The 22,458-nt window shown below is 40.2% G+C and overlaps 1 protein-coding gene across 4 annotated transcripts in view; it reads left to right on the forward strand.

Moving 5' to 3' along the window:
- TSPAN12 (tetraspanin 12) overlaps positions 1-22,458 on the forward strand; it is a 90,415-nt gene that overhangs the window by 50,794 nt on the left and 17,163 nt on the right. For 3 of the 4 annotated variants that reach the window (XM_020807334.3, XM_020807333.3, XM_073000536.2), the window contains exon 5: positions 10,915-10,989. The exons of the other annotated variant lie outside the window; for it this stretch is intronic. In XM_020807334.3, the coding sequence (XP_020662993.3) occupies positions 10,915-10,989 (75 nt within the window). The remainder of the gene's footprint in view (positions 1-10,914; positions 10,990-22,458) is intronic. 4 annotated transcript variants of the gene reach the window in all.

Below are 22,458 nucleotides of genomic sequence, written 5' to 3' on the forward strand. Positions count from 1 at the left end.
TCATTGGAGCCAGTCCTTTATTACTTGCTATTCCCACTCTAACTGGAACTGTGGCCCAGGCTAGGCAAAACATTTAACATGTTTCATGGTCTGTTGTGTTAAACCTCTTTAAAGAAACGTAGGTAAAAGGTAAAGGTTCCCCTTGACAATTTTTGTCCAGTGGTGTCCGACTCTAGGGGGCGGTGCTCATCCCCGTTTCCAAGCCATAGAGCCAGCGTTTGTCCGAAGACAGTTTCCATGGTTATGTGGCCAGCGCGATAATTCAAAAGCATCAATTCTTTGGCGGTCAGCTTTCTTTATGGTCCAGCTCTCACATCTATACATCACTACAGGAAAAACTATAGTTTTGACTATGCGTACTGTTGTTGGCAAGGTGATGTCTCTGCTTTTTAAGAAGCTGTCGAGGTTTGTCATTGCTTTCCTCCCAAGAAGCAGGCGTCTTTTAATTTCGATGATGCTGTCACCATCTGCAGTGATCATGGAGCCCAAGAAAGCAAAATCTGTCACTACCTCCATATCCTCCCCCTCAGCATAACCTGAACATATAATGCTTTACCCCTAACAACCCACTGAACATTTATCTTTTTTCCCACCCCACCATATTCCCTCACTATAACTACTAGCGAGGGCACAAGGTGGGGGTGGGAAACACCATCATTCTCCGGCGGAACCGCAACCAGAACCTTGCCTCTGCTCTTTTAATCAAATGTTCGCATTTCTTCTTAATATTTGATAACACTGAAGCCCCCTTCTCCACCCCCTCTCCCCCCTGTAATTATAAGTAAACAAACAATTAAAATTCAGAATTATTAATAATTTTAGTTTTATTACTTTTGCTATCTATTATTAATATAATTAGTATAGTTAATACTAAAAACTAGAAAGAAAGAAAGAAAGAATCGATATAAATGAAGGAAGGAAAGAGAGAAGAAAAGTAAAAGTAAAAAAATTAAAAGATTTAGAAGTGGGGGAGACAACAGATGGTCTGTCTTCTAACCCTTCAGGAATTTGGTCCTTTCTGCTTCAACCTTCTGTTTTTTTGTTTTTTTGTTTTTTTGCTTGAAATCAGAGTTAACTCCTGACCTCCATCTTCCTCCTGACAGTTTCCATGCCTCATGTTTCAAAAGGAGGAACATTTGTTGGACTTCGTCTTCCAACTTTTTTTGAAAGTGGAACATTCTGCTGAGAGCTACATGAAGCTTCCTGGGGTACAGACAGATGTCTTGTTTTGTCCCCAGAAAGGCTGGTAACTGGTGGGTAAATTCTGCTGTACCTCGGCATTTGCTTTCTATACTACATATGCCAAACTTTTGGGTTTCCCTGTAGGTGTCCTTCTTCAGTTGTCTGCCCTTGGAATCTCCTGTTTAGACATTGCCCTTCTCTCTTCCTTCCTTGACAGCAGGAGGAAAAGTGTGGGGGACTGAGGAAGCATTTGGGGCATGAGTCCTTATCTTTAAAATCCATTTTATAAAGCTGTAGAACACACATTTGAAACCTGCAATAAAACGTTGCAGTATGACAGTTTTCTTTTTAAAGATCCTAGCTGCTGTACTATATTCCGTACCCATCCCATTCCTAGGTTTTCTCTCTCCCCATCTTCCAACAACCAGCATTTCTTGCCCTCTTAAGTATGAGAGGTTCCATTGGGCTGCTTTGGGATTGTGCCCTCTCCTCTGATTTGTTGTTTGTTTGTTGGGTTCTTTTATTGGTATTGTGTCGAATTTAGTACTTCAACAGGAAATCTCTGGGATCTTGGTTTCTCCTCACTGAATGTAGGTAGGCCCTCTTCTGACAGTATAAGCACAGACACTTTGAGATCACCATTAGGATGTATAGCCTTACTTTCGTAAGCATCGAGTGTTGTAATGGCTTTTTCTAATGAAGGCTCTGAGACTGCCTTCCATGTGTTGTTGCACCATACGAGTACTACTCTAGGTTCCTCTGATTTTAATGGCACATGAGATGCTCACAGATCTCAGAATTCAGATTAAAGATCTTCCATGATGTTCTTGAGTTCTCAAGGGCTTAGTCCAAACCTCATTTTGACAGCCAAGCAGCTAAGGCAATGGGAATGGTGGAACAGGATCTGACACAGGATACAGTATTAGAGAAAATTCATCAGTAGCATCAAGAAAAACTAGCACCGAGGATCGAGACAGAGTAGATGAAAGCAAAAGTGAGGAGTGAGCGCAGAACCCTCAGGGGAGAGATCTAATACTCTTTAGATTTGTGCTGACAGGCCTTGTTTAGATTTTTATGCCCCCAGTTGCAGATGAACATTTGAAGATATATTAGCAAAAGTGCTTACAAATTAAAAATGAGGAAGCAAGTACAGAGAAGTACAAATTTAATTACATGGGTTAAGCTCTTTCCCTTTTTAGTAACCTTATGCTATGCATTATATAATTCTGCTCACGGCATATGAGAGAATTAATAAAGCTTCTAAAACCACACAAAAATGATGCAAGATATTACATACCTGAGGTGATAGAATATATGACAAATCCGTGTTTGAATACTTTCCGAATGGGGCCAAAATATCCCCAGAAATGGCACAACATCCCAAATGATTGAGTTACCTTTTGTCAAAAATAGTTCCAGGGATGTATTTGCCGTTTCTTTTCTTTCACTACAGTTCCTTGTAACAAAGTTATGTGCTCACATAGCAATTGTTTCCATTCTTAATCCACTTTTGGAAGTGTATGGCAGGAGCTGTGCTTGAAAGGGATTTTTAATGCTAAAGTTTAAAAGGCCTGAGCTGTCCACTGACCCCAAACTATGCAAACTACTCAAGATAGATACAGAAAATAAAAATAAATGAATATGATTTTCGGTAATTTCTTTTTCTTTTTCTTTTTCTTTTTGTAATTATGAGAACATTCAGTTCATTGGATCTAAGGCAGGGCTTGCTACAGTATACACCCACTAATCAGAAATATCTCACTTTGGACTGGCAAAGTAGCATCTGTAGTTATATTTATTGCGCTACCCCAAAGCCTGCTTTCAGGTCTCCTTGTAATAGCTTTTAATAGTACTTTTAAAACTTCCCATGTAGTTACTGAGAAACTTTCTGAAAAGCTCCAGCAAGACAAAAAAAGAAAAAAGCCTCAGTGAAATATTCTATCTTCTGCACTGCTTCAGCTATGAAATATTTAATGCAATTTCAGAAGTGGAAAAAAGTTCAGCAAGCTGATATGTTGAAAGCGAGAGGAAAGGCAGAACTGTTGCATATGGAAGGATTTATATTTCCATGTTTACAGTGCTTGCATCATTGCCTGAAATATTGGTTGGGAAGTCATTCCATATGACACTCCACAAACATGTCAGTGATTCAGTAGAATGGTAAAAGAGAACTAATACATTCTCTCTCTCTCTCTCTCTCTCTCTCTCTCTCTCTCTCTCACACACACACACACACACACACACACACACACACACACACACACACACATACACACACGTATATCCCCATATGGGAACGATATATCTTGGCAAATAGTTTTCTAACAGTTCTGTAATTTTAACAGAAAGAAGAAAGGAGAGAAAGGGGAAAAATGAAATGCAGATACAGTATATTAGCCAGAATCCTCTTAGTTTCACTCACTAGTGTAACCCTGTTGGTGTAAATGTCAGTGGCAAATTGCCGTGAAATTATTTTCCTACACAAAACAAAATAAAAATGAAAGATAAATTGCTATTTCTGGAAGCCTTCAGAAGTGACAATTTGAAACATGTCACAGGGCCCTGCATTGTTGAACACCAAAGAAAAGTCGTTTTTCAAAAATGCATTGTGGACTTTATTGGCAAAAACTTGGCTTTTTAGACCCAGATTGTCTGCTGACCAGAGCTGAAGCTCGTGGTGCTAAATATGCCACCCCCCAAAAAATGTTGGCAGCTGTATTCATAGAGCTGTGATATGCACATGTTGTCCACAGCACAATGCTAAAAGCCAGAGAAGTTCATATAACAAGGGAATGGTGGCTTGGCATTATGAACTCTTGAGTAAAATGCCTAAAGCTAGAGCTGTCACAGTTGTTTAGCTTCAGCCTGTGCATTTTGCTTTGGAAGTAAGTCTCAGTACATTCATTGGGGCTTACTCCTGGCTTAGTATGCATAGAATAGCAGGCTTAAATGCCAGTGAGAGTTCTTGCTATTGGACTTTATTCCCTTAGAGACCATTGGTATGAAGTAGAGGGCCACACAAGTGCCTATTTAGTTAAGGCAAGCGACCAAAGAATAAAAGGTTCCCACCATTATAAACCAGTCTGATTACTTATAAAAAGAACAACTCCTGAAGTAATAATGTGGAATTTACATCCATTAACTGCTTGTTGAGATCTGAAAAGACAATCATGGCTACAACAACTTGAACAGTCCTTGAAATTAGCCCAGTGTTCCTTTTTCTCCAGTTTTTGAAAAGGTATATCATAATTTGTATTAATCAAATTTTGATTCATACAAACGGATTTTTTTTTTGTTAGTCTTGTTCAAAATGAGTATCCTTGATTGGTTTGGTTCAATTTTGGAAGTGTTGGCAAATTTATGCTGTGTAGACTCAGTACTTATTCTGAAGTTAGAATTGTACTAGAAATCTGTAGCCTCTCATTGGCTATAACATTTCCCCCCCCCCCAATTTGTTTAGAATTAGCATTTTCAAATTTACATGAGGTAATTATGCCCAGCAAGTCATTTCTGGTTTATGATGAACATAATAGGGTTTTCACAGTATGTGAGGTATTTAAGAAATAGTTTTACCATTGCCAGCACCACCTGTGAGTTTTCATGGCTGAACTGGAATTTGAACCCAAGCTCCCTGAATCCTCTTCCATCCACCACAGTATACTAGCTCTCAGATTATGACAGCCATGGGGAGTTTGCTTCATCTTCCTCCTCTGAATTTGGGCCTGAAAGACAAAGGTGAATGTGAGTGTGTAGAGGGTAAGCAAGAACGTATTGTGACCTTGTAGATGATCATTTCTGATCACAAAGCATGCCTGTTATGGCACAGATAAATCTTGCCTTCCAGTTTCCTGCCTTTGTGTTGTTTGAGTTGACATGAAGCAGATTTAATTCTAACTTCAAACAGGCAGGTTTTTTTAAATCACTGAATTGTATGTATACAAATGACAGTAAGACAGCAATGCCTCTTGCACACAGGATCTTTAGGCTGGCATAGCACAGTGGCTCTCAGTGGGAGCTGTAAGCAGCATAGCTGGTTCAAATTTCATCTTAACTATGTACTCATTAGGTGGCCTCAGATCCCATAGTCTCTGAGCCCTGCTGTCTGTAAATGGATAGTACTGGCCATATTACAAGCTTCTTATAGAATATATGAAATAGTGCACACAAAGTGTTTTGAACACATAGATGCTGAGTTGTTCACAATAACAACTTTCTCCTTAGTGTGAAGTTTGCCCCCATCAGTTATTTCCCATCTGGTGGGTTGATTATTGAAATATTTTTGTAAATCCATTGTACTGTTAGTAGTGAACCAGCTATGAAGGGATGTACAGTAAATAACTGCCTTGCAATTTGATACTAAAATATTGCTGGTAAATGGTCTGCCTTGATTATATAAATTTCTATACAATATCTGTTATTGATTGAATAGCACCTGCTGCCTGTTCCTGATTTTGCTTTCTCAGCAACAGTTTTGTAAGTAGCCTTTCATCAGTTCTTAACTTCCCAGCTGATTCTGTGCATTTTCGGTGTGTCAAAGCCTTTTTGTTTCATTGGACCTGGCTACTGCTAACTTTATGGTTCTCTATGAAATGGGTGGGGAACCTCAGGCCCTGAATCTGGCCATCCTTCAATCCTAGTCTGGCCCTCAGGAACTTCCCAGGTGGCAACATCTCCTTCCTTCTGAGAACATGGCTGTTCTTCGTGGCCTCTGTGAATGCACACATATGGGTCTTGTCTGCGCCTGTGCTGACGCTCTCGGAAGATTTTAGAGCTAAAAGTAACAATTTTATGGTGTGATTTCCCCATGAGGCATATGCTCCTTCCACCCACCATTCCTCTCAGTTCCTTTTTTCCGCTGAGCTGTACGGTTCTCTGGAAAGACGAAGCTAGCCTTGAATTCCTTTTTTGAGACTATTTCCTCTCTTAATCGATCTTTTCCTATTTCCTTTAATTACTCTACCAGCTACTTCCTCTTCATTTCACTGCTTTTTCGCTTTCCCGCTATTTGATTCCTCCCCCTTCTTATGGCCTCTCCGGCACCCTTCAAATGCTGCATTACTTGTGCGAACAGAATCGCTCTCTCAGACGGTCACAATAAGTGCCTCTTCTGTTTAGGCGAAAATCACCTGACCCATTCTTGCGCCACTTATACAAATCTAACAAGACCAGCATTGAAGCAAAGACTACACAAGCTGAGATCTTACCTCTGGCAAATGGCGATGAACCTTCCTCACCATCCACGGAGGCGGTAAGATCCCCCAGTTCATAGGGCGAAAGGCTTGCTTCAGGACAGCCCACTTCTGAATCAGGGGTGTCCATTTTACCACCTAAAGAGCCTGCAGAGAAAAACAAATCTGTTGTTAAACAAAGATTGTCCTCTACTGCTAAGTCGTCTTCCCAGGCGCACAATCTCACTGAGAAAAAGAAGTCTAACTCAACTGTAAAAAAGTCTAAGCAAGACAAATCCTCTCACATTGAAACCACCACCCCCCAGCCTTCTCAACCCTCGCCTGTCTTAGAGGAGTCTTCAAGGGATGCTCACAACTCGAATTCTGACAGAGATGAGGCTCAGCAACTTACAGCCCCTACCATGGCATCAACCTTGACACCAAACATTGGTCTTTTTGCAGCTGCACCCCCATCCAGCCCAGCCTCGGCCCATTCCAACGCTGTATCAGGGTGGGCAGTTGAAAGTTTGGCAACCAATCCCAACACACTTCCTTCCTCTCCTAGAAAGCGTACAGAGAAACGGAGGCATCTCTCACCACCAGGACCCATGACAGCACATGGAGATTGCTTCACATTCCCCATGATGCCATATCAGTTTTTTGACCCATCCCTGTGCAAATCTTACTACGAACGATACCATTCCAAACAAGAAAAACGGGCTCATTGTACACTGGATCATTCTCAAACCAGCTTCACCTGAGAGTAGACATCGATCTCGAAAATCCGCACCGCCTGCCTCAATATCGACCCCAACGCTACCCTCTAAATGATCTAAGTCGACGTTGAGATCGAAGAAGCATGATCACTCGATCCCGTCTCAACCACTACAGGTTACTCAAAACCCTTTGGGGGGCCTGCAGAAGTTCAAGAGTCTCGGTATCATGAATATCTTTTTCATTTTCCCGACCCAGGCTATCCATCATCGCCTAACTCATCCTCCTCATCTGAGAACCATCACTCTGAAGTTCCTTCCCATTCATCCCCAGATCTCCCTACCCCTCCTGACAACACGGGGGATAATCATCCTTCCTCCCCCTCGGAGGACTTCTCTTCATACTTGCAACTTATATCCAGGATGGCTCAAGCACTACACCTTAACACTGAATAACCACCGTCACCAGAGGCAGACCTGGTGTTTGACAACATTAATCAGGAGAGATCCCCTCCACTCAGCTTGACTTTCAACAAATCTGTGCTAAAACTCATCAAAGAAACCTGGGATAAACCTCATTCCACGATGCAGATTTCATGAAGAACTGACAACCTTTACAAGACCCATGGTGTCGACACTGAGTTTCTCAAAAAGCACCCCCTACCTAATTCAATAATAGTGGAGTCCAGCCAATCTCATGGCCACAATAGATCCAAAGTTACTCCTATGAATAAAGACAGAAGGAAAATAGATATCCTGGGCAGAAGGATCTATTCTCTCCAATCATTCTTACTAAGAAATATTAATTATCAAGCCACCATGGGGGCATATCAGCACTACCTCTGGAACAAGGTTCTACCACTTCTTGAATCAGCACCAGAATCTATAAAAACCGACTTAATCACCACTCATTCCGAAGCTATAGCCCTTGCTAAGCACCAGAGAATTGTGGCTAGACATGCAGCAGAAGCTGCATCTAAAACCTTAGTCTTCTCTATCTCTATTCGACGCCATGCCTGGCTAAGATCTTCCACGATAGTGAATCGAAGATCTCCCCTTTGATGGTACGGGCCTTTTCAACCTCAGAACTGATGAGACCATGGAAAACATCCATATGATACGTAAGACCGCAAAACCTTACTCATACCAGCAATTTTCTGGATTCCAACAATCTCAATAGCAACCAGTCATACCCATGGTTTTTCCAACAGTACCAGTACCAGTGATTCCATCCATACAGACAATATCGTACTCAGCAATCTGAAAGGTCTCCTACAAATCCACAACCACTGATGCCGGCCTTTCATTCCCAGGGCCAGCCACGCCAACGTCAACCCTTTTGCAAAGGCCAAAAGGAAGGGTAAGCCATATTAATGAAACATTTCAAAATTTTTACCCCCTTCCACTCTTGAAAGTCCCCTTTCAAACTAGATTGGCACCATTTCTCCATCACTGGCATACTATTACAAACAATAAATGGGTTCTTTCCATCATCTCCCATGGTTACATGATTGAATTTGAAGATCTGCCCCCCTTGGGGTTTATCCACTCTCCACCATTCTCATCCACTCTCCAAGAGGAAGTCTCTGCTCTCCTATCCGAACATGCTATTATTCCAGTCTCACCCCTTGATTGGCACTATGGGTTCTATTCAAAATACTTCACAGTTTCAAAGAAGGACGGAGGACTCTGTCCTACCCTTGATTTGAGACATCTTAATATTTTAGATTCCTTTTATCATGGCATTCTTTAAGTAGCCTGTTAATCTTTTTGACTATTAATTCATGTCCTTAAAGAAGGTGGTTTTTTAAAAACAATTTTAATATGAGGGCAAAACAAGATGCGACAGGTCAGTGGTTCTTAACCTTGGGTTCCTCAGGTGTTTTTGGACTGCAACTCCCAGAAGCCTTCACCACCAGCTATGCTGGCTGGGGTTTCTGGGAGTTGCAGTTCAAAAACATCTGAGTAACCCAAGGTTAAGAACCACTGTGATAGGTGAATGAATGAATGGATGAAATCAATGCAACAGTCAGAATCAAGATGGTGTGGAAATGGGGGTGTTGTGATTTTGAAGAAAATTCCTTCCCAGCTGTTACTTGCTTCAGGAGCAAAGCTTACCATATGTAGTAGATCTTTGTCAGGACCACTGCATCCTTCAAACTCTTCTTTTTCCTTGTGGTTCAAATGTTGTTTGGCCCCCTCCTATCTACCTGCAGCTGTTTGCACAATGTATATTTAAAAAGTCCATTGCTTTACTTCACACCCTTAATGTCATATCAAGTTTGTGCCTTGAAACAGTGATTGACAGAGTTCAGGTTGGTAGAATTTATTTAATTTTTTTCAGTACAACCTCAAGACCTGGCAACTAGAGGACTGTGCAGAAGACATAAACTTAGAATTGAAAATTTCTAAGCCTAGGCATGAGATTTCAGTGTTAAAATGGAATAGAGGTCACAGTGCAAAAACAATTTACTCCTAGTAAACCCAAGCTTTTCAAATTTCAATAGTATAATTTTGTGCCTCTTACATGTAAGAGATCAGAAAACCATGCTGATCTCCTATAAATCACTCAGAGATCTGCAGCTAGATCTACATTCAACTTCTGTCTACTCAGCATTATGCTTTGTTGTTGTTTTTGTTGTTTAGTTATTAAGTTATGTCCGACTCTTCGTGACCCCAGGGACCTGAGCACGCCAGGCCCTCCTGTCTTCCACTGCCTCCCGAAGTTGAGACAAATTCATGTTGGTTGCTTCGATAACACTGTCCAACCATCTCATCCTCTGTCATTGCCTTCTCCTCTTGCCTTCACACTTTCCCAGCACCAGGGTCTTTTCCAAGGAGTCTTCTCTTCTCATGAGATGGCCAAAGTATTGGAGCCTCAGCTTCTGGATCTGTCCTTCCAGTGAGCACTCGGGGTTGATTTCCTTCACAATGGATAGGTTTGTTCTCTTTGCAGTCCAGGGGACTCTCAAGAGTCTCCTCCAGCACCAAAATTCAAAAGCATCAGTTTTTTGGCGGTCAGCCTTCTTGATGGTCCAGCTCTCACTTCCATTCATCACTACAGGAAAAACCATAGCTTTGACTATTTAGACCTTTGTCGGCAAGGTGATGTCTCTGCTTTTTAAGATGCTGTCAAGGTTTGTCATCACTTTTCTCCCAAGAAGCAGGCATCTTTTAATTTCGTGGCTGCTGTCACCATCTGTAATGATCATGGAGCCTGAGAAGGTAAACTCTGTCACTGCCTCCATATCTTCCCCTTCTATTTTCTAGGAGGTGATGGGGCCAGTGGCCATGATCTTAGTTTTTTTGATGTTGGGGTCTCTAGAAAAACTGATATCTAGAAAAATTATACCCTTAAGGAGAAAAGACTTCCTGGCTATTATGCTTATGCTCATTATGGATTTTGCTTACTTTACTGTATGACCCAGTATCTTGTTGTGCCGCTCTGCCTGCACAAGGGAAATGACATTACTGTTAGCAGCTGACTGAAGACTCCCTTTTTTTATTTCACTGTGTGTGGAATTTGCTTTCAGTGCTAAAGTCACACACACTGAACAGGAAAAAGGAAATCTTTAATCAGCTGCAGTCTGCCATTGATGTTGAAGTCATTCTCATTGTGCAGGTGGAGCTAAGCAAAGATACTAGCCTTTGAGTTATTAAAATAGTATTTTCAACTGTATTTTATTCTGATTTATAGCTTCTTTGTGTTTTTTTTTTAAATAGAGTACTCCTTCATTTTGGATTTTGGGAGACAGAACATATTTCAAAATGACTATTGTTTGCTCCTTGCTTTCACTTCTTAAACTCACTTCAGTTTAAAACTGCAATAAATATTGTTTTGTGTTTTGCAGTATTTTGGAAGTTTGCTTGTGATCTTCTGTGTTGAACTGGCCTGTGGTGTTTGGACTTATGAACAAGAAGTAATGGTAAGGGGAAGGGTTAATGTACCCCTTTCAGATTTATTCAACTTAACTCATTTTTACTGCAAATTATTGTTGTTATTTTATTAAACTACCCTAAAGATGGAAGCAAACCCTGTGAAAACTTGGATCAAATTAATCCCATAGGACCTTTTTAAATTTACTTTTTAGCATCTGGGAGGCAGAAATGGGTTAAAGAATAAATCTTCTTTTACTTGTCCTCATTTGTAGTGTTGTGTAAACTGGAATACAGGCAATAAATATACAGTGGTGCCTCGCTAGGCGATGATAATCCGTTCCACTGAAATCACTGTTTAGTGAAATCATTGTCTAGCGAAAAGCATTTTCCCCATTAGAATGCATTGAAACCTGTTTAATGCGTTCCAATGGGGAAGAATCATCATTGTCTAGTGAAGATCGGCCATAGGAAAGCCGCTTTGCGAACTGCCGATCAGCTGTTTAAATCGCTGTCTTGCGAAGCTTAGGTCCCAAAAAAACCTGTTTGCAGGTGCAGAGGGAGCTGTCAAAATTGTCGTCTAGCAAAAATTGGTTTGCGAAGCAGGGACGAAACATTGTCCAGCGAAATTCCCCCATAGGAATCACTGTTTTGCGAATCGCTATAGCGATTGCAAAAAATCAATGTCTAGCAAAAAAACTGTCATGCGGGGTAACTGCCTAGCGAGGCACCACTGTAATGCTTAGTACCCTTTCCCTTGAGGAACCAACCAAAAGCAGCCCTCACATAAGAAACTAGATGGCAAAGGTTCCTGTTTCACAATTCTGTGCAGGTTTGGAGGCAGTCCTTTTGAAATTATTTTGCAAGATTTCTGATACTAAATATAAGATGGGGGGTTGCACGCTAGCTAGCTAAGAAGTCAGGCCATGGATTATGGCGAATGTATATTTTCTCTTCTTACAACCTTTTCCCCCTGACCACTTGCAAATGTTCCAGTGTTACATGCCTGAGACATCAGACATACAAATAAGGCTATGCTGTCTCCCAGTTGACCAATGGCAAAAGAAGTGCAAGCTAATTTACCACTTTTGTTAAAATAAGCAGGCGGTCTTTTCCCTTTAAGGGTATAATTTTTCTAGATATCACTTTTTCTAGACACCTCACATAATCTTGGCCAACTGTTCTCTTTTCTATCAATTGTATTTTATATGGTTATTATTATAGGGAACCCTTTTGGAAAAGCAATTCTTTTTAATCTACCAAGTAAAAGTGGGTTGGGTTCCGACTAAACTGTGTTTGATTACATTGTGTCCACACAAGGTAAAATGCGGCAAACACTGCATCTCTTGATATCTATAAATTGTATAAGATGTCTTTACCCATCAACTGAGATTTTAATACACATTTAGGAAGGGATATAGCCCGTGTTCCTATATTTACTGAAAAAAAGAAAGAATCTTCTTGTATATGTTAATTTATTCCTTTATCTTTCTCCCCATGTCCCTGAGCCATGTCCTCTGTGGAGTCCCAATCAATTTTGTGCTTTATATGAATGGGTGATATGCAGATGAACTTAACTGCTTGAGACTCTTGGAACTGGCTTTTGAAAACAGGATATACACTATGAGCCTACCTCACCTACTTTGTAGTCATCTGCTGTTTTAACAGCTTGTTCCCAGTTGTGTATCCTAGCAAGGTTGGGGAAGTTACTTTTTAAAAGTAAAGAGTTCTAGTTCCGTGGCCCCAAAACTACTTAATTGACATCATAGTTGTGATTTTTTTTAAAAAAGCAATCCTTTACTTAATGTACAAAAATCATTAAAATGTTGTGATATCCTGCCCAGTCACTTCTGATTTATGGCAACCTAATACATTAATGATGTACAGAAGGTCTTGTCATTAAGAGCCTTGATCAGATCTTGTAAACTAGAGCCATTGCTTCCTTTATTGAGTCAATTCACTTCATATTATGCCTCCCTCTTTTCCTACTGCCTTCTACTTTTTCTAGAATTATTGTCTTTCCCAGTAAATCTTGTATTCTCACTATGTCTCTGAAGCATGATTGCTTCTGTTTAGGCCTTTTTAGCTTATAGTAAGGGTGCAGCCTTGATTTAATCTGAAATTCATTGATATGTATTTTGGGTGGTCCATGATATGTTAAACTCTTCAGTGATTGTTGTTTTTGTTTAGTTGTTAAGTCGTGCCTGACTCTTCGTGATCCCATGGACCAGAGCACACCAGGCCCTCCTGTCTTCCACCTCCTCCCGGAGTTGTGTCAAATTCATGTTGGTTGCTTCACAGACACTGTCCATCCATCTTGTCCTAACATCACTTTCCTAACATCAAGGCCTTTTCCAAGGAGTCTTCTCTTCTCATGAGATGGCCAAAGTACTGGAGCCTCAGCTTCAGGATCTGTCCTTCCAGTGAACACTCAGGGTTGATTTCCTTTAGAATTGATAGGTTTGTTCTCCTTGCAGTCCAGGGGACTCTCAAGAGCCCCCTCCAGCACCACAATTCAAAGGCATCAATTCTTCGGTGGTCTGCTTTCACCCTCATTACAAGCTTCTTTAGTTCCTCCTCACTTTCTGCCATCAGAGTGGTATCATCTGCATATCTGAGCTTGTTGATATTTCTTTCGGCAATCTTAATTCCAGTTTGAGATTCATCCAGTCCAGCCTTTCGCATGATGTATTCTGCATATAAGTTTAATTTCTTTAAGGACTTGCCGTAGTTTGTTGTGGTCCACACAATCAAAGGCTTTTGCGTAGTCAATGAAGCAGACGTAGATGTTTTTCTGGAACTCTCTGGCTTTCTCCATAATCCAGCGCATGTTAGCAATTTGGTCTCTAGTTCTTCTGCCTCGTCAGAATCCAGCTTGTACTTCTGGGAGTTCTCGGTCCACATACTGCTGAAGCCTACCTTGTAGGATTTTGAGCATAACCTTGTTAGTGATACCACATTTCAAATGAATTGATTTCCCCCTTCCCCGTCAGCATTCTTCACTGTCCAGCTTCCACATTTCTACACAGTAATTAGAAATCCCATAGGATGAATGATCTTGGTCTCAATCTCCAGTGACATATCCTTACATATAAGAACCTTTTGTAGTTCATATATAGCTATACTTCCAAGTCTCAGTCTTCATACTTCTTGGCTACTTGGCACCATTTGGATTGATGAGAACTGCAAGTAACTAAAATGGTTATGTTTTCTTAAAAAACCCAGAATGCTAAAAGCTGTTGCTGTATTGCATAACATGTATCCTATGTGTAATGGTGGGGAACATAACCCATTAACTTTAAAAGTAAATAAAATTATAGTTATACTAAAAAAGGGGTGATGCTTTCCTAAGTTACCATTGTAAAGTAACTTAGCTATGCCTTAATGTTGATAAAAGAAATGAATTACCAGTAAGTTGTTATTCCATAACTTGGTTATTGGGGAGCTTTGATTCCTGCACATGTTTACTGAAAGATAAGCCTCACTGCATCCAACAGGCTTTCATTTTCAGGACTGCTTTGTTCGTCACAGCTGGACTGGAGTCTCAATTTATTCTAACAGTGAAGTGAAGTGCTGGAAGTCTAGCAACCAGCCACATCTTAAATGTTTTTATTCTATGTAAAACTCATATGCCACTTTCAAAACTACAGCTATTCATAAGATTTTCTGCCTTCAGGTGGCAGCTGTGTCCTTTCCTTTTCAAGCCAGAAGTGTAATTGTTGCATGGGAAAATAGTTTAATCACTGAGGAGAAAACAAGCTGGCATGTTGTTCCACGAGCTGTTAAATCCTCCCATCTTATTTTCCATGCAGTACATATTTATGAAGAGAGTGACAAGAGTTTTTCACAGGGCTGCCAAGGTATACCCAAGGCAATGGCCTTTGCAGCAGCAGCGAGTATATTGGAAATAATGCTGCTGCTTTCGTTTTTTTTTCACTGCCCCCCCCCCATTTTTTTGTATTTTGAATACCATTGGGAACAAAGGAATTTCTGGCAGATCCATCTGAAATTGCATGCTAACAGTTTTCATCAGAATTCATTCCCTTGCTGTCTAGATTCCAGTGAGAGGCTACTATTCCAAATATAACTACTGTTAAAAATATTACTTTGTCGAAATGTCAGCATCGGAATGGAAGTGTAACTCTCTGTGGCCCATTTGCCTTCTGAGTCCTGCTACCTTCTCCAGGGAATCTGAGAAGGGAAAGCATTCCGGAATGTTATCACATTCCTTTTTGGTCTGAAGACAGATTTATGTGAGATAGAATCAAAAGGGAATTCTTCACCACCACACAAGCAGTGCTGGCACCCTGTTTTTGTTGACTCTTCGGAAAGAGTCTTCCAGTGAGTCTGACTTCTCATAACAGGCCCATCTTCTTAAACTGGCACCACTGCCCCCATTGTTGAGTTTGTTATAGAAAACCAAAAAAAAAAAAAAAAAAAAGAGTAGTTTAGGTTTTTTTCATTTAGTTCCCCCCTCTTTTTTCTCCCTCACTTAAGCTGTTTCCTACCAAAATATGTAGCCTCTTCTCCATTTTTAAAAAAGTATATTGACTGTGGCTCAAAACGTCCTCACACTGACAGTCACAAAAAGCATCTATATTGTTTTGGGGAGAAAACAATTTGTCACAGAACTGTTCAATTTGCAAAGCTTTCACCAAAGTTGCACTTAAAACTGTCAGTCAAGACTCAGACTATATCTGTGGGGAAAGTCTTTTAAAGCAACAGTCTCTGCTGACCAGCAAACTGCTTCTCAACAATCCTCAGACAATGAGAATCACAAGAATAGGACTAGGTTTGGTACTTGCACAAAGGGCTTGTCCTTCTGCCTAAGCAGATCCACAACCAGGCCCAAGTTTGGAGACTCAGGGCATCCAGAAAGCCCTGTTGAAATCAAGGTCTCCTTCAAAACCAGCTAAATGGTCAAAGAGCACCAACAAGCAAAAGAAGAAACACAGGTCTCCTTCCTCAAAGTTGAACCATTGGTTCCTATGTCTGTATCTGATGCAATGAAAACTATCCAACCCAGCTCACCTCAAACCCTCAGCCTTCGTTTCCACAAGCTATGGGTGAAGCACTTGTTTGGGTTTCGTTTCAGAAGGGGAATTAAGGAGGACACCTCCACATAGTGCCCTAGTAGCTCCACCTATTGAGGGTTGTCTTTCTCAGTTTGTGAAACTGTCTCGATACTGCATTGCAAACTTCTCTATGTCTCCTTTGGCTTCTACAGTTCAGTCCAGATCTAGACCCAGATCTCCAATTAGACATAGGAGCCATGGATCCATGTCTGAAACCTTATGTCACAGGAGGGCTAGATCATCTTCTGTAGAATCCAGATATGGAAGAGGTTATCCATTTCCTCATCCCATGCATTTTGTGCCTTCCGATCAGATGCATCTCACCACACCAATTGCCACTTCAGCAGACCTCTGCAGAAACAGGACATAAACAAGATTATGCCTCTGTTACTAGTTCTCCTGTTGCCAATTGGATTCCTTGGGGATCTACACATAAGTCTCAGAAAAAGACAAGGAATACAATCTCTCTAGAATGAAATGAGGCGGAATATTATGAATCCATTTTGGATAGTGATTTGTCTTACAATATACTCCTGCCCTATTTACTTCTCCTCCTGACTCAGAAGTTGGGAATTCCTCTCCTCTCCCACCCTCGGAGGATATCTGGCAATTCTCAGATATTATAAACCAGTGGCAGACTTGGTTTTTGCTAGAATCTAGCACAATACAACTGTCGCTTTCCAGTGTTGCAAACTTGAAATGACTTGGTGATGCAGTCTTGGCTCAAATCTTCTACTGCTCCTCCTACATCTCATACATAGAACATCTGTACAGAGTCAAAGAGGAAGAAGCAAATTATCTCCTTAAACATTCCATGTCTAACTCAATTACATTTGAAGCTTCTCAAACAAAACCTGTAGGTTGCCTTCATTCAGCTCCCAATAATAAGGAAAGTCGTAGGAACTTTTGGGTTATAGGTTCTATTCCTCTGCATCTTTGGGAATTCACATATCTAATTACAAAGCTGCTATGTCTACCTATAATCAATTTATATGGGGAAAGTTGCAAACTCTGCTCACGTACGTACCTGAGGATAAGAAAACCTTCACTACGACACTGATTATCTGCCTATTTAATCCACTCTGCTAGGCATGTAGCTGACTGTTCTGCCAAGTCTTTGGCATCTGCTGTGGCTTTAAGGTGTCATGCGTGACTCAGATCAATGACCATTTCTGATGATTCTAAGTCTTGGATAGATCTTTCATTTGATGGTGAAGATCTTTTTAACAGTAAAATAGATGAACTAATAGAAGACCTGGGTAAAAAGTGAGACCAATGGGTATATCATCTCAACATTATCAACAAAGTCAAATACAAATGAGACCTCCTTGGAGGTGTTACCATTACTACCCAGAGAGTTTATCACAGCAGTCTACGGTGACACATTAGTCAACACTTCAATCATAACATTATCAACACTTCAATCATAACAGTATAGCAAGCCTAGATTTGCCTCTACCTCAAGGAAGTCTGACAAGAAAACCAAGCAATGTTATTGACTCCCATGCCACCAAGATCAGTTTTTCAACACCCTATATTTATAATCCAGTTTCTTCTCTTAGCATTTTTTTTTATCAACAACTGGTGCAGAATCTCCAGTGATTCATGGGTCCTTTCTGCTATCTCTTATGATTATGCAGCAGAATTTGTCACTGTCCCACCTAGAGGCACAATCAATGGAACCAAATATAGATCTGGCCCCTCTAACAAAAGTTCATGGGGTGGAGTCATTCAAGATTTTTTTCACAGTGACCAAGAATGACTTGCTTTAGCTTCAGCAAAATAGCTTTATCATATCTTCAGATCGTAATCTGTGGCTTGGATCAAGACCGGAGAACCTGTAGCACCCCAGGTTGTTGAATTCCTGGTCTCATCAGCCTTTGCCAGGCTGACCAATGGCAAGGTACGAGTACTGGTGCCAGTTCTGAAATTATTGTAGTTCCTTAAGTTTCCTCACCTGACTCAGAGGTTGGGAATTCCTCTCCTCTCTCACCCTCTATCTTATGAGTTATAGGAGGAGCAGTGGAAAGTTTGAGCCCGGGCTGCATCACCAATGTACAGTACTGTATTTAGAGTTTGTAAAACTGAAAGCTGGGCAGGCCCAGTTGTACTGTGTTAGATTTTAGTAAAAACCAAGTCTGCCATTAGTTAGGAGGTTGTTTGAACATCTAGTTGTAGGGGCTTTGCCATCCTCGCTATATTATTATTAGTTAATAAAACAAGTCAGGTTTGAAGTAGAACTTAGAAAGGTTTGTGGGGGTTTTTTTGGACTGTAACTCCCCAGATCTCCCTACCAGGGTAAAAGTATGGTTTGAAATCCTGGCTTGTTCTCAAAGTCTAGTTCGAATAAATCACATTTCTCTAATACATCACAGGAACTAATGGTTAATTTAAAATTAAAAGCAGAATATTTCAGTATCTCCTTGGTATAGGACATAACAAGGTTGGGAAGAAGGAAGCGCACAAAAATGGATCCAAACCAGGTTCCTCATTCACAGTTGTTTATAGTTGTGCTTTAAAGTCAGTACTCTGAAAACTATGTCATTTTATTATCACTACTAACCATGCAACTTAGAGCATCCTTCGGGAACCCAGGTAATTGAAAACACTAACTGTAACAAGGGATCAGACAATTATCAATCTGTACTGTGTTCCATTTTGGCTTCAGTTTAGCATAAACTAAGCTGTCAGAATGCCTGAAGTGGTGTCAGAGGCTCCATTAATGAAAGTTTTTGTGCATTCTTGCAAAAAGAAAACAGAAAAAGAAAAATAAAGCCAATTTGACCCCTCTGGCATGTATCTCTGAGAACATTTTTATTCGATGTTTGATTTCTGAATTATGATACTTCTCCCAATAAAAAATGTGGGCCTTGTATGTTTAATATCTTCCATTTGAAAGCCCATGAACTCAAGCATAGGGCCTGGAAGTTATTAGAATAATGATAATAAACATAATTTAAAAATCCAGACTTCTTGTTAAGAGTTGCTCCATTCAAAATCAGTGAGCCCTTGCTTATTTTGCTTGATTGTTAGATCTCCAGCAGCCCGCCCACCCCCTACCTCAGGATTAAGCCGTTTTCTCACATACATTACAAATACTGTGAAAGAACAGAAGACACATGCTTTTATGTTTATACCAGATATGGCAAAATGATTTAGTTCTGAAAGAATGTATCTGGGGAGGTGGGGGTACCAATCAGTGTTCATGATCCCATTGAATTATTTTGCATAACAGCCAAAGAACACCAGTTGAAAAATAATGGAGGTTTCTGCCTTATTACACAACATTATTCATGATTTCTTAGATTCCAAGCAGTAGCTTTCCGGTACTCTGTAGATGGCTGGACATTTATTAAGATCTCGTTCTCCACTTAAGATTGAGGTGTTAATTGTGTTCCTTTGGCAGCGAAGTTAGTTAAAGGACTTGTTCCAGGTTAGCATATGTTAATCTTTACAAAGGCTGGAAGAATTCCAGCAAGGGAGCTGAGCCAGCCAATTAACTCAATGCACAGCTGTGGATGAATATCCTCAGGTGACACAGTAGATAGGACTGCCTGCATTTGGCAGTGATTTCCAGTTTCCCTTCATAGTCGTCATGTAAGATTTGACTTGATGTCAGGCTGTGATATTTCATTTTCAGGACACAATTAAGATTAAAAGGAAGCACAACCATATCACAGTTTCACTAGTTTAATACAGTAAGTTATTGTGGAATAAAGAATCATCCTGCTTATGTTTTTGCTTCCAAATGTGCAAAACATAAGGTACTGCAAAACTGAACATGGGCTTTATAAAATATCTAAAAATAAGAGCAATCATATTCTTTCTAGAGAGGTAATGTTACTATTTTTCGTACATAGAACACTCTTATTTATAATTGTTTTCTACAAATTTGAAGAATTATAAGAGTTGTGTAGCAGAGCAAATCAGCATTTTACAAGGCAATTCTAAAAAAATGGGAGTAGCCCAAACAAAAAAATTATAACTTTGAAACTGGGCTTCAGATCAGCATAAGGCTGCTCTTGTTCTGTGCCAGACTTGGGAGAGTTTGGATAAAAGGTTTTGAGTTACAATTTTTGAAATAAAAACTCTTCCCCCCCCCCCCGGTTCAAAAATAGGTGGTCCTAAACATCCCCTATCTTATTTATCTTGAAAGAAAATGATTGCTGTCACCAACTTTTTGTGTGGAAAAAATCCAGGCTGTAGGCACTGAAATACAGTACTGACCCTTAAAAGAGGCCTTTCAAATGGGAAAAGCAGAGACTTTGCTATAAACTGAGCATGTGTGGTATGGGCTTGTCAGGCAAATGATACAATGTGTGTATGGACAAGGAAGAATTACAGGTCAACAAACTTTCACGGCTATTTTGGAAGGAGTAAAAAAAGGCTTGTTTTAAAGAAAGCAATGAAGTGACAGCTCTCCATAAATTTTGCTATGTATCTCCAGGGAGTTAGCATAGAATTTTGTAAGTCATGTTCAAAGTATTTCTGCATCACAAAAACAAGAGCAGTTATGCTTGCCCCAAACCTAGGTGCTTTCAGAAAACATTTTCTTAGGATTTCTGAGACCAGTCTCCTGATACAAGAGAAGGAATCAGCTCCAGGTCTGGGTTAGTCTGAATTCTTGACTCAATTTGCTGACTCTCGGGAAGAGAACTTTTTCACTCCTACCTGGCCAAACAGCCATTAGTGCTTACAAAGGGATTCTGTGTCTGACTGTAAAAAATATTTTTAAAGTTATTTTAAAAAGAATAGAGAACAAATATTTAGAAGCTCACTTGTTTAAGCTGTGAAATTGCTGTTCTTTGCTTTGTGGCTGGGGATGATCTTACTAAATGTTAGCAGAGCTTTGATGCCTATAACCTATCAGTCTCAACCATTCTGCTGTCTTGTCATTATACACTTGCCTCATAATTAAAAAACAAACAAACAACAACAACACACCCTCCAGAGATGTTATGTACCATTAAATCACTTCTGATGTGTGATGACTGTATGAGTTTATGACCTCCCAAATATCCTATAATTAATAACTCTGCTCACATCTTCAGCACTTCATGTTAGGATGTTTCTTCCTTCCTATTGCTCCCCCCTTTCCCCAGCAATATTGTCTTTTCTGGTGAGTTCAATATTCTCATTATATGTGTATGGTAGGATAGCCTCAAGTCACTCATTTTTTGATCCAGAGAGAGTTCAGTCTTGACTGAGCACCCACTTTTTCTGCTTTTCTCGTGGTCTGTGGTATATGTAAGGCTCTCGTCCAACACCACATTTCAATTGACTTGATTTTTCCATTGTCTTTCTTCATTGTCTTTCACATAATATGGATGTTTTTGGTCTTGGTTTTCTGTGACAATCTTTGATAACACCAAACTCTCTTGTCTTTTTTTTTTAATTTAAAAAGCTGAGGGAACATTTTTTGGAAAATATGGATACAGCATGTTCATAGAGCTTTCAATCCAATATCGCTTTGCTTCCTCAGATTGCTTACCCAAAAGAAAGAGTGTGGAAATTGGAACATAGCTTCCTGGACTTCATCCTGGGGAATGGCAACATTAGATAGCTGAGAGTTTAAAGGGTGTGCAGTCACGTACACTTTTGCTTCACCATTTTACTAAATCCAAAAGAACCCTTCAAAATATTTTGGCACAAAGGGACTGCAGCAACAATCAAGTTATTCTTGATTCTGCCTCCCCCAGCAACCATAATACAGATCATGTGTTCATCTTCTGGGATCCCCTAGCACTGGATACTTCTGCATGAGATAAGTTTCTGCTGAAAGTTGTGTGTAGTGTATGTATATATAAATTTCTAGGAAAAGCCAGGAAATTAAATTCTTTAAAAACAAAACAAAACAACTCCAGTTTATGAATGTGGAATATCATGTATCCATGATTCAAAACACCAGGAAATGGTCCAACATTGCTGCACAATATCATGCCCATGTTGCCAGCAGGAAAAAGAATGCCATGCTTTACATAGCAAAAGGCCCCTGAAGACAACACCAATAGCAGCAGTAAAAATGGTTCACACGATTCCCTCTTATAGTCACTACCATTTACACTTGTCAAAAAACAGCCATGGAGATTGCATTGTGTTTGGTGAGAAGTGGTGAACTGATGAAAAAAGGAGTCAGTTTCTGGGATTTTCCCTTGTGTGGTGTTATTTGTGAATGTCAGTGAGCACAAGAGTGTATCCTGTAGACCATCTTGACTGCTGCCATTGGTGTTGTCAATATTTAGGCCGTGGTTTGCTGTGTAAAGCTTGGCATCCTCTTTCCTGCTGGCAACACAGACACAATACTGTGCAGTGATATCAGGACATTTCCTGATGTTTTGAATCATTTTGAAGCTACTTCAGTGATCTCCCTTGCAGATGTGGTAATTTCAGTAGGATAGTAGCAAGGCACTTAGCTGATGTAATACAGTAATGGAATGAAGGTCA

The sequence above is a fragment of the Pogona vitticeps genome, chromosome 5 (assembly GCF_051106095.1).
Source record: "Pogona vitticeps strain Pit_001003342236 chromosome 5, PviZW2.1, whole genome shotgun sequence".
Lineage (NCBI taxonomy): Eukaryota > Metazoa > Chordata > Lepidosauria > Squamata > Agamidae > Pogona > Pogona vitticeps.